This window comes from Lepidochelys kempii, chromosome 2 (assembly GCF_965140285.1).
Source record: "Lepidochelys kempii isolate rLepKem1 chromosome 2, rLepKem1.hap1, whole genome shotgun sequence".
NCBI lineage: Eukaryota > Metazoa > Chordata > Testudines > Cheloniidae > Lepidochelys > Lepidochelys kempii.
The window spans coordinates 206,105,465-206,117,615 of record NC_136381.1 but is presented as its reverse complement, the minus strand read 5'-3'; the positions used below and the strand labels follow the sequence as shown (position 1 = coordinate 206,117,615).

General features: G+C 38.8%; 1 protein-coding gene across 4 annotated transcripts in view; it reads left to right on the top strand.

The window, feature by feature from the left end:
* Positions 1-12,151, top strand: part of CHN2 (chimerin 2) — a 199,575-nt gene that overhangs the window by 94,960 nt on the left and 92,464 nt on the right. For all 4 annotated transcript variants that reach the window (XM_073333598.2, XM_073333600.2, XM_073333599.2 and 1 more), the window contains 3 exons: positions 5,518-5,549; positions 8,328-8,441; positions 10,013-10,298. In XM_073333598.2, the coding sequence (XP_073189699.1) occupies positions 5,518-5,549; positions 8,328-8,441; positions 10,013-10,298 (432 nt within the window). The remainder of the gene's footprint in view (positions 1-5,517; positions 5,550-8,327; positions 8,442-10,012; positions 10,299-12,151) is intronic.

The following is a 12,151-nucleotide window of genomic DNA, read 5'->3' as shown; positions in this document are numbered from 1 at the left end:
TGCATGATTCCCAATAGTTTTGTGGAGAATTATCCTGCACAGTGGCATAGGACTTTATTGCAATATGCTGTACACTGAATATCACTCTGGGCAAAGTATCCTGGAATCACAAAAGGAATCAAATTTCAAGGATATTAAAATGTAGTAAAGCTTTAATATTATTTAAAAGAACTATGCTTAATTAGCCAAGTTAACAAATAGATTTAATGAGAAAGAACTAAATTAACCTAAGTATTGAATATAAACTCCTGGTACTACTCCAGACTGTGTTTTGGACAATGTGCGGTAACATAGAGAGGGAAATCATGGAAACCTAGAATAAATGTTCCAATAAGTGTTTTGGTAGGGGGATGGGGGAATGTACTTTAACAGTCTAGGTGTCAGGGTTGGATTGCCCAGACTCTCTGAAACCTGATCTTCAGAAGGACAGTTCAGAAGTGCGGTGGTTATGTTGGTTTAATTTGAGTTTAAGCATGGGAAGTCTCTGACTCTAAAATTAGATTTGTTTGTCCAGCTTTTGTATGGATCCTGGGATAGTTATGTTTACAGGCTACTCCACTACAGCTCTGATTTCCTGTTTGATTTAACAAATTGCTTATCTACCCTGGTGTTGGAGTCACTGAGGCTTATTGCCCTGAGTGATTTTAGCATCCATGTAGATGATGACTCTTCAAGGATCTCATGGCAACAACAATAACCTTGAAACTATTCAGTGTGGTTTCTGGCTCAGTGGACAATAGTGGTCACTCTGAATTGTGGGAGCGGGATTGGTGATTGCACACTTCTTAGATCAGACCATTATTGCCTGCAGTTGGAGGTTAGGGCTCACGTTTACTCTTTTGTAGAGAGGTGACCTTTTTTATTGGTCCAGGCTGGGTGATTATCATAATCACCATCTTTGTCTATTGGCATGGTGTTCCTGAGTGCTCCCTCACGCTGCACTCTCCTCACTGGTCAACACTTTATAATGCTGATCTGGCACAGATGATGCATGAATGGTGGAAATCGTGTTGGTCAGTTGTGAAATGCAACTGTTTCTTCCATAGAGAAACTGTGGAAAAGTATGTTGTGGCTCCAGTGGAGATGGTAAGAGCTTTCTTCTCTGCTATGATTTCTGTGAAGTCCAAGTAAGCAGAATGGTCCTCAAAGTGAGTTTGTTTATTTTGGACTCCTTCACATCAGGTGGGGAAAAGTAACCCCTGGCTGAGTTTCAGTCAGTCTTGCTCACTGAGATGTATGGAACTTCCCTTGAAGTTCATGCACAAATTTCAGCTAGTACAAAATATTACTACAAGATTCCTTGGGAGTGTAAACCTGTGCTCCACACACATCACTGGCTTCCTATTTGATTATTGGTGTAAGTCAACTTGTTGATTTTGATCTATAAAGTCTAATATGAAATAGCTCTTAGTTATCTTGAAACCTCCAATCTCGTCATGCTCATTTCTGGTGGCTGAAATCAATGAGGATCTTCTCAGTGATAGGCCATAGATTGATATAGCTGCAGTAGAACATTTTTAGCAGCTAGCTCACCATTGTGATTTCCTCCCTGGTCTGACAGAACCTGAGTTTATGGGCCTTCAAGATATGTTGCAAGATCTGTCTGTCTATTCAGGTTCCTGTCTAAAGAAATGGCCTGGCAGGAGTTGAGAGTCTGTTGAGGTTTGTGGAGGTATTTTTAGGTTGATTGTGTCATTCTAGTGTGTTATGTTCTTGAACATGATCCTGAGATTCTACAGACAACTGGAAATAAATGAAAATCCCAGCCTTGCTGTCTCAGCCCTATAGCTTTCTGAGATAAATTGAGTGCCATGATGTTTACTCTGCGTGTGTCTTTCAGATGAAACTTTAAAAACTGAGGTTTTGGCTTCTCTGTAAGAACATTAAAGATGCAATTTCATTTTTTTTCTTTTTTTTTGCTAAAAATGTCTTCCTTGCACGTTTTGTGCAGTGCCCTGCCTGCTGTAAGGAACTCATGCAGTGGGGCTGGGCTTGTAATTATGAATTAGTATTGCTTACATGCTATTGATTATTGTGTAGCAGTGGCCACCCATACTGGTTATATAAGAATTCAGCAAATGCTGGTCAGTGTTTGCTCAACACAACAGGTGCCTGGCTCTTTATCTGCTAGGTGCAGTGCTTCATTTGTGGGATAAAGACTGACATGGCTTCAGCTGAACCGGAGTCTGTTGTGAGTGTTATCGTGTTCCATGCTGACTAGCCACTGTATCCACCTAAGAGATTGTATTCAGGGGCTTCACATGCACCTGGGGCCACGTTCTGAGACCCTTACTCAGGGTGAGTAGCAAATCATCAGTCTGGCCCATAGGTTTATTAAGATCCTCCAAGAAGAAAGGTGCTATATGTCATAGTTCAGGGAAACTGCACATGTATTTCCCCTCCATGGTCCACCAAGGGCACCCATTCTAGGTTATCACCTCTCTTGGGTGGAGACTCGCATCTCTCTTTCTCCTGACTAGGATTTTTCCAGGCTGCACAGTTCCCTAACTACCCAGAAAGCCAGAATGCCTAAATAGGCTAGTGTCTTTGCTTTCTGTTTGAAGGCTATGAACAGCTGTAATAGCTAGCGGTCACAAGCTCCACATAGTCCTTTACAAGCAAGCACACTTATTCTTAAGGTGAAAGCATTAGGGAAAAAACATGAAAAACAAAGTTCCTGTATACATGCTAAAAGCTCACCAGAGGACACGCATCAGTCTTATGGGGCCTCAGTCGGCCAAAGTCCTTCCAATCCTTTCCAGGAAGGAATAGGGTCCACCGTGGGCAGGAAGTCCTGTCCATTTGCTGGATCAGAAAGCAGGCCCTGAGTCAATTTAAACTTAGGCTATTTATCCAAAAGTCCCTTAGGGTTTTTTTTGATCTGTTGGTCTCTGGAGAATCCAGTTTGAACTAATATACGTGAGTGTCCACAGGTAGGGGTACTTCTCTAGAGGTTTACCACCCAAGTGAAGTTGCCTAATCACCTCATGCTGTTCTTAGTTCCTGGCAGAGCTGTGGTCGCTCTCCCCAATGGAATTACATACAGTCCCTGGCCCACAAATGGTACATAAACTTAACAGTAAGATCTCACAAAGATATTGCAGGAAATTGCCATATCTGTCACACTATGTAAATGCAAAATATGTTGTCCTTCTCTCATTATCAAGATTATATTACTTTGAGATTGACTTTTCTCTAGTTTTATGCTTAGGTGCATGGGTGGTGCGTGAATACCCCTTTCAGGGAGGCTAGCTCACCTGGTCTTGTCCCTTCCACCCGATTCCCTCCACTCCCCCATCTCCCCACACCGTGGCCAGTTGAGCCTGCCGCCTGTGCTTAAGTGTATGTATATATGGGTTTCACATGACTAGGTTTGAATGGTAAATATTTAACAAAAGAAGCTCTCAACATCCTGCACATTTCTGCATTTTGCTCGTTACTTTAATTTAATAAGGGTAATGCCTCCCCACACTCCTTCTTTCCCTTTCATTTAACCCCTGTCTGCAATCTCATCAGAAATGAGCTAGGGAGGTTAAAACCAAAATTCTAACTGGCAATCCTGCTAAAAATTATCTGACCATTCACTGTTTACACAAGATGTTTGTAAGTGTCTAGAAATTGAAAACTTGTGCTCGGACGTTCTTCAGATTTTGCTCTGAGTTCAATGTACGAGATTATTCTTTCTTTTATTCCGGCTTCTTAAATATCCAAAGTGTTTCTGTGCTCTGTTGTAGCAATTTACTGTTCTGAAGTAGGGGATTCAAGGGCTTGATACTGCTGTTGGACTACTGAAAGGAAGTAATTTCTAACACTAATTTCTTTATATCATGTCTGAGATGCCTAGTCTCCATGACCTCAGGGTACCAGGTCAGACGTCTCAGTACGGCAGTGTATGGATTATTGCACCAGCAGAAAATTACTTTTTCTGTAATTTCATATATTTTTTGTTTGGAAGTATGGTGCCAGCTTCCGGTGCCCAGTTGAGCTCAATTGAAGAAAAATAGAGCTTAATTGATTTTTATTTTAAGTTTACAAGCCTACATTCTGGTTCCAGTTGTATTTTTCGTGCCATATAAGAGAGCAGTATCAAAGGCTACAGCTAAAGATCATAGCTGGAGAGAAATTATAGTGCCAGTCATGTAAAAATATATATATATTCCAGCTATATGAAATAGCCTCTGAGAATTTTGACATAAATTCAGGTAATAATTGGGCAGTAAAAAATTGACATTTTGTAAATTAATATTCAGAAAGCAAATATTTTTCTATAAATGTTGAGCAAACATTAAACAAAAACCATGTGTATGAAACCTTTGAAAGAAGTGCCCCCTGCTGGTGTAGTGTTTGTTTCGCTTGTAAACAACTGAAAAACATGTGTGTATTTCAGGTTTCTCTGGTGCTTTTTATGCTGCCTTATATTTCTGCTGTCTCCACAAAGTCTAAGATAAACTATTTTGCAAATCTGTTCTTTTTGTCTGTATAAACCAAGTCCATGAACTCTGAGCATTGAGGATTTTTAACTTCATGGAACTTTTTTGTGGAACTCAATACCTAGCTTACACCACACAGTGGAACATTCACAGAGTAATACTATATCAGTTTGTTTACAATTGGTAAAGAAAGTCAGAACTGAAATTGGATCCTTCTCATTATACAGAGCCACCATGCACTTGTCTGTGGATCGCATGCTGAAATTGAGACAATGTAATAATTCAAATAAAGCAGGCAATTAAATAATACAAACGATTAAAACAAAGGCTTTAGATAAATGAAGGCACCCCAGCTCAGAGTTCATTATAGGACTGCAACTTGAGTGGTAAACCAACATGTCAGAATAGCTGAAGTTTGAGTATAGGCGTGTTACTCTACTAGGGCTTGGTCCAAACCCATTTGAAGTAATTGGAAGTCTTTCCATCGACTTCGGCAGTGTACTTCAGATCAGGCTCATGCTTTGCTGAGACCTGAGGAATTTCAGACTAGAATTAAATCCATAAGTCCTGGTGGGTTTTTTGTTTTGTTGGGGTTTTTTAAAATCTTCTGAGAACATTAAATTCTTCAGCTTTAGACATTTGTCATTTATAGGCAACAATGGCTAAGAAACAGCATGGGACAAAAATAGTCTTATTATGTAATATAAATAATAGATGAGAGAAAAATAGTAAATTCTTCATCTGTTTGATCACATCTAGTACAGTTGACTTACGTTGCCCCATTTGTTTTACCATTCACTATATTTATAGTCATCACAAATCCATGAAAATAAAACTGCTTATTTATCTTTTTTATTTTATTTTATTTTTCACCATATGTTCTCTGTGTACTATAACTTCAGTTTAACATATCTTCACATACCATGGTGCTCTTGTTTATCTTTTTTTGATAGTTTAAGCATATGCTCTGAATTTGATGCCGCAGTCTTAATTGATGATCAGTGTTTCATTTGCTTGACCTTTATTTTAATGTTACTGGTGTAATTTTGAGTATATTGTTAATATTTTTCTTTCTTTTTATATTTAGGTGGACAACAGACCAAAATATTATGGAAGAGAGTATGTATTATACTATTCTATTTTTAATTCTTTGATAAGTAATCACTTGAGGTGTCATGCATTCCTTTTGAAATTATTAATACAGAAATAACAATACCATAGTGGAGATATTATGGCAAAATATTTCATTTCACTTTCCATAGTCCTAGCATGAAAATGTTTTGAATGTCTAATATTCCAGTTGCACGTGGATTCATTATTGTTGCCCAATAGTGCATGGCCTGTACCACCACTTCAGCATGTCTGCCAACTAGAGATGGACAAAACCATGGATGGTGTCTAAAAACAAATCCGGGGTGATTTGGGGAAGAATGGTTCAGACTGTTTCAGCTCTCCCTTCCTTGGTCATTTTTTGGTTGTAACTTTTAACCCCCTTTTATTTTTACGGTTTTTCTCAATCTCGCTCATCCTATTCTTCCTTCTTTTTGGTGTGTGCTTACTGTACTTTCTTCTCACTACAGTGTCAGTGAGAGTATGAGACTGCTTCAGGTCTAAAGGCTGCCTTATCCCATGGGCATACGAGGCTTGAAGTGGTGTGTTTCCAGTGCAAGGAAGGGAAAAGGGCAGGCAACTCTGAGGCCTCAAAAGAGGAACTCCATTCTCCCGCTATGCAGTGGGAGTGTTATCTCCAAATCGCTTGCATGTCCCTTGACCCAGAGCCCTGTATAGATAGTGTTCAAGGGCCACAACCATTGTTACAGCTCATTCGAGACCCTTTACTTCAGCTGTGTAAGAATGAGAATTTTCCCTTCAATGTGGTACTTTTCTGAGGCCTGCTGTTTAGCTTGCAATAAGGATTAGCTATATAATTTCATATTTTAGGGTTTTTTCACACTTAGGGCACAGCAGCTGTCAAATTATTAAAGAGCTCCTAATTATTATAGTTGCATTTTTAAAAGATAACCTGTGACCATACGGAATTCAGTCATAGCCACTCAAGTATAGAGTTTGAAAGATAGCACCTAGCTAATTGAACCACTATGCTTTCTAGCTCTAGATCTTTTAAAACTATTATCACTGTCTTTTGTACAATAAACTGGTCATTATTGACAGTGTGTGTATTACAGCTAACAGCCAAGAGAAAACTAAGAGCCTAAACTCATTCTTGTTAACTGGACTTGTTTGATATTAATGACAGTGAGTTTATTAATAAAGATGCATTTAAATTGTGTAATTTTAGAGCTGTTCATTCTAATTGGCTGACTTAGAAAATGCCCGTGATTCATCACCATAGTAGGAAAGTCCAAATCAGTCATAATTTTAAAAAGGAAGTATGCCTAATAATGCTTTGGAAAGATCACCTTAAACCGAATGCTTCTTACATGTATTCAGCATGAAAAAGTGACAAGTGCAATTGCTGTTCAGTTCTCTTTACATCTAAAATGTTTTTCTTCTTTTTCCCTACCAAACCAGAGGCAGCATTTTAAACCTACCATTTCTGACATATTATGTCAGAAAAAAGACAATGCTTAGGGCTAGAAGCTTTTAACATATTTACTCTATTTTTAGATAGCTGCATTTAAAATAGAAGCTTTTAAAAGCTCAAAGGGAAGATTTAGTGAATCAGCTAGCAAAAATGTGCACAACATAGTATTTAAACTACTTTAAAGACTGTATTTTGTCCTTGTTTAAAGGTCATAGCTGAAGAACTGATCAATGTAAAGTCAGCTGTTTGTCTTAGGGCCTATTCCTTTTGTCACGGGGGGATGAATCACAGAAATTGTTGCTTTCTACAGAAACTGGCCAAGGAACTTTATTGAAATAAGGAAAACAATATTATCCCTAAGGCTACTCTTCATCTATTTCTCTATGTCACTATAGTGCACCTGACTAGAACCTTCACCAGCATCTTCCTGCCTTTCTGCCACACATTTAAAGAAGCAGTGCAGATATCCTCACTCCTTTTAAAAACCATATGTATAAACAATAAAGGCAGATTTTAATAAGGATACTATCTAGAATATGTGCATTAATTTTAATTTATCTCTTTTTATTTGACAGTGCCTTCATTACGGCTCTTGTTTCATTCCTCTCATATAAAGTAACCATTGTAGGAAACTCCAAGCCTGATCATGCTCCCTCTTAGAGCTGGCTTAAAAAAAATGCTCAGAGTCCAACTGATCGCCATATTTGGGGTTGGAAAGGATTTTTCCCCCAGGTCAGATTGGCAGAGACCCTGGGGGTTTTTCTGCCTTCCTCTGCAGCATTGGGTATGGGTCACTTGCTGGTTTGAACTAGAGTAAATGGTGGATTCTCTGTAACTTGAAGTCCTTATATCAAGATTTGAGGATTTGGCCTTAATGTTTTTTTCTTGTTCTTCTATATCTAATGGTTCCTGCTCCTTGAGCTGCCAAGTATTGTGATGGTAGGAACGTCAAGATTCACACATCGTTTTTACCTGCTCCAAAGTCTTTGCTTAAATTCAAATGGTCAAGCCCACAGTATTTTCCGGTAGCTGGGATAAGACTTTCCTGGGCCAAATTGAAAGACATTATTCTAAAATCATCCAGTGGAGTTACTCACGTAGTGAACAACTTTTTCTCTTTGCTCTGTCATTTCTCAGTTCAATCCCATCACCTGTGTGAAGCTTAATGTCTGTCGGCCTGGGATTTGGGGACCTGAAATTGTTTCCAGGTTGTTCCACTGATACAGTATTTAGTGTTGCTATCCTATTATGGTCTACTACTAGTCACATATATCTCACTTAAATCAGCCATGATTTCTTGTAGTTTTATTTCTACTTATTATTCTGTAAATTGCTGAAATTTCTCCCCTCAGGTTTCATGGAATTATTTCTCGGGAGCAAGCAGATGAAATACTTGCAGGTGTAGAAGGAGCATATATTCTTAGAGAGAGCCAGCGGCAACCTGGATGCTACACTCTAGCTCTCAGGTAAACTCAGTTTTAATAAAACATTTCTAGATTAACTAGACATTTGGAAGGGATGGTGGAGATAATACCAGTCCCTTTGATTGAGAGACTGTCTGCCTTTAATTGCTGGGGTTTGCAACGAAGCATGATTTTAAACCTCCAGCTGCTGTTTGACAATCACATTTCTTCAGTAACCTAGTAAGCTTTTTACCATTTGCATCTGGCCAAGAGTTTGCAACCTTTCTCTGTGGATGCATACCTTGCCATTGTTATGCATGCTTTTGTTTCCTCAAGCTTAGACCATTGCAGATGCTCTGTACATAGGACTACTTCTTAAAACCATTTTGAGACTGACACTGGTGCGGGATGCAGAAGCTGGCTTACTGAGCAGGGTATCATGCTGGGAACACATGACACTAAAGCTTCTCCGGGATCTGCACTGGTTGCTCATTGGTCTTTGGGTGGAGTGTAAGATCTCTGTTATGACTTACAAAGCCCTAAATGAGTTGGAACAGGCCAACCTGAGGAGTTGGCCCTCTGTCCCCATGCCACAACTGTGGTCAGAAGGGGCACATGTCTGGATCTCGCTCATTATAAATGAGAGGGGAGCGGTTGGCATGATGCCCTCTGTAAAGACTTCAGTACTCTAGAACTAGCTTCCCCCCTCCCTTGGTCTGAATTTGGTGACCTTCCAGGCATACTGCAAAAGATACCTGTTTGATGGGGTTTTTTAGAGGGCTAAAGGTGTGTTCCCCCAATGATGGCGTGGAAAGGAGTCTCTGTAGGTGGTTCGCTGAATTCCTGTGAAATGATTACTTTTATGCTGATGGTTTTGATTAGGTGAGTAATAATGGTAGGCTGCCTCAAACCTTGGATCGGGGTCCTTTTATATATTGAATCTAAATAAAATTATTAGAAATCTAAAGTTTACTTTAGCATCTTTCTTTTTAAAGAGACATCAAGCTACTTAAGTGCAAAATTGTGTACATCTTAAAACTGTTATAGTTTGTTGGGAAATATCCTCCAGATCCTATCACCTTTAACAAAATTTAAAAAATTTAAAGTTTGAAAAACATTACTATTTTTGTGGGACCTGCAAAAAGAGTTTCCAATTTTATACTCCCTTTGGTAAGTCTGTAACAAAAATTTTCTAGAAGAGATTTTCCACAGCTATGAACATTATACTGAGATCATCCTGATCAGTTATATTGGTGCACAAACAAGGCTATCAGCAGAACCAAGAGTTGGTGGTGCTTGCTGTATGAAAAGTGTAGGAAATGAATAGCAGTGTTTGTCCAGAATCGGCTTTTGTCAATCAGTATAAGCATCCCTCTGATGTGTTGTGCCAGCCCCCTCAAGATGAGCACATACTGACTAACTGCATGCATTTCTGGGTGGCATTGCTTGTTAAACACTAGGTGGCCTTAATCCTTCAGTCAGATCCACATGAGCACAATGGGGTTCTGTGGGAGACTCATCCACACAGATCCATTTGCAATATTAGGACCTAAAAATGTATGTATAATCAGCAAGACTGTCTCCTGGTTGTTCTGATATTTTGTATTCTCTTTCTCTTTTTTTTTTTAATGCAGGTTTGGTAATCAGACCTTAAACTACAGGCTTTTCTATGATGGGAAGCACTTCGTGGGGGAGAAAAGGTTTGAATCTATCCATGATTTGGTAACAGATGGCTTGATAACGCTGTATATAGAAACCAAGGCTTCTGAGTATATTGCCAAAATGACCAAAAACCCCATCTATGAGCACATTGGATATGCTACTCTGCTTAGAGAAAAAGTATCCCGAAGGCTGAGCAGAACCAAAACTGAATCAAGAAAAGCTAGTGTAACAAGTGAAGAAAATACACCAGTTGAAAAGGTAACTATTCGGTATTATATGGCAACCAATCTACTGCTTTCTGTATATTTTTAATGGTTTGAAAATCTAAACGGAAACAAGTGTTTAATAATAATTAATTAATAACTATTAATTTTGCTGTCATTAAAGTGCTCCTGAGCCATTGAAATGTTTATATCCTGTTAACTGACTGATAACCAATCATGTGTACTTGAAATTACGGTTCAGTTGGGGCTTTTGAAAAGATAACTTCCCATCCACTACCAACACAAATGATTTTATGCATGTAGTATGGGACCTGACTACCATAGGAACAGCTTTTCCTTTTGCACCAACACAATGGCTGGGACAAGCTGAGGTGTTGGCATGGCATTCTCAGTGGCAGGTCCCAGACTGTGGAACTTGTGCCCATTGGCCATTCACCAGAGCTCAAGTTTGTTACCTTCCAGTGCATGGTGCAAAGCTCCTCTTTTCTGCCAGTCCTTTGGTGAATGGGTCTGAAGTGGGGTATTGTCTTTGCCTTCTTTCTTTCTCTTTCTTTCTTCTGAGTTAAAATGGATTTTTCTTGCCATCTCTTACCTGACGATATGCTACAGCAGTATGTGAACTAGAACTTAATACTTTGAGAACTCCATCCGCATAGTAACCAGGTAAAAAGATAAAATTAAGAATTACACTAAATATGATAAACACTGTTGTAAACAGTGACGTGTGGTTTTTCCCATGTCTAGGTGGACTGTGCACTAAGTAGCCCAAACAAAACTTTCTTCCTGATGCAGATGTTTTGGATGGATTAGCTCATTCTCATTTGTGGGGGGACTTCTGCATCCTGTTTTAGATTATTTTAATGTAAAGGGAGATAGTTGATATTTGGGAAGCAGTGACTGTATTTGTTGGAAAATAACATGTATCACACATGAATATAGCAGAGATAATTATTTTCATGATGACTCTGTCTGTCCCACTAAAAGACATTTCCAGGCAAGTTACTTTGTGTGATGGGTTACATATCAGCATTGACTGAACAGTTACTGGTTTGGATTTCTGACACGCAGTAAAACAGGACAGATATAGGCAAATTGCAGCAGTATAGGAATTGTTCTCTGTAGTAGCTCTTATTCTTGAATAAGATGAAGTGGCATCCAAATATAGTCATCCACAGTAGCAAATGAATTGGATTAATAATGCTGGCTTTTTAGTAAAATTGCACAGCCTAGAGAAGATCTTTGGACAACAGGGTTGTGACAAAGCTCTGATTCAGATTCTATTTCAGCACAAATCCAGTGACAGTAATACAGTAGAACCTCAGAGTTATGAACACCTCAGGAATGAGGGATGTTCATAACTCTGAAATGTTTGCAACTCTGAACAAAATGTTATGGTTGTTCTTTCAAAAGTTTACAACTGAACATTGACTTAATGCAGCTTTGAAACTTTTGCAGAAGAAAAATGCTGCTTTTAACCATCTTAATTTAAATGAAACAAGCACAGAAACAATTTCCTTACCTTGTCAAATCTTCTTTTTAAACTTTCCCTTTTTTTTAGTAGTTTACGTTTAACACAATACTGTACAGTATTGGCTTTTTTTTTGTCTCTGCTTCTTGATTTCATACTTTCCGTTCCAAATGAGGTATATGGTTGACTGGTCAGTTTGTAACTCTGGTGTTTGTAACTCTAAGGTTCTACTGTAGTATTTGGAATAACTTAGATGGTGGGGGGGTTTTTTTGTTTTTTTTTTTAAGGGAACAACGGAAGTTGGTCCAAATAAGAGATTACCTCACCCACCTTGTCTCTTTAAGATATGGGAAGTAATTGTTTAGAGACCGATGTCCTGCTCATTCTGATGATTCCTGTGATTGGATGCTGGCTGTTTT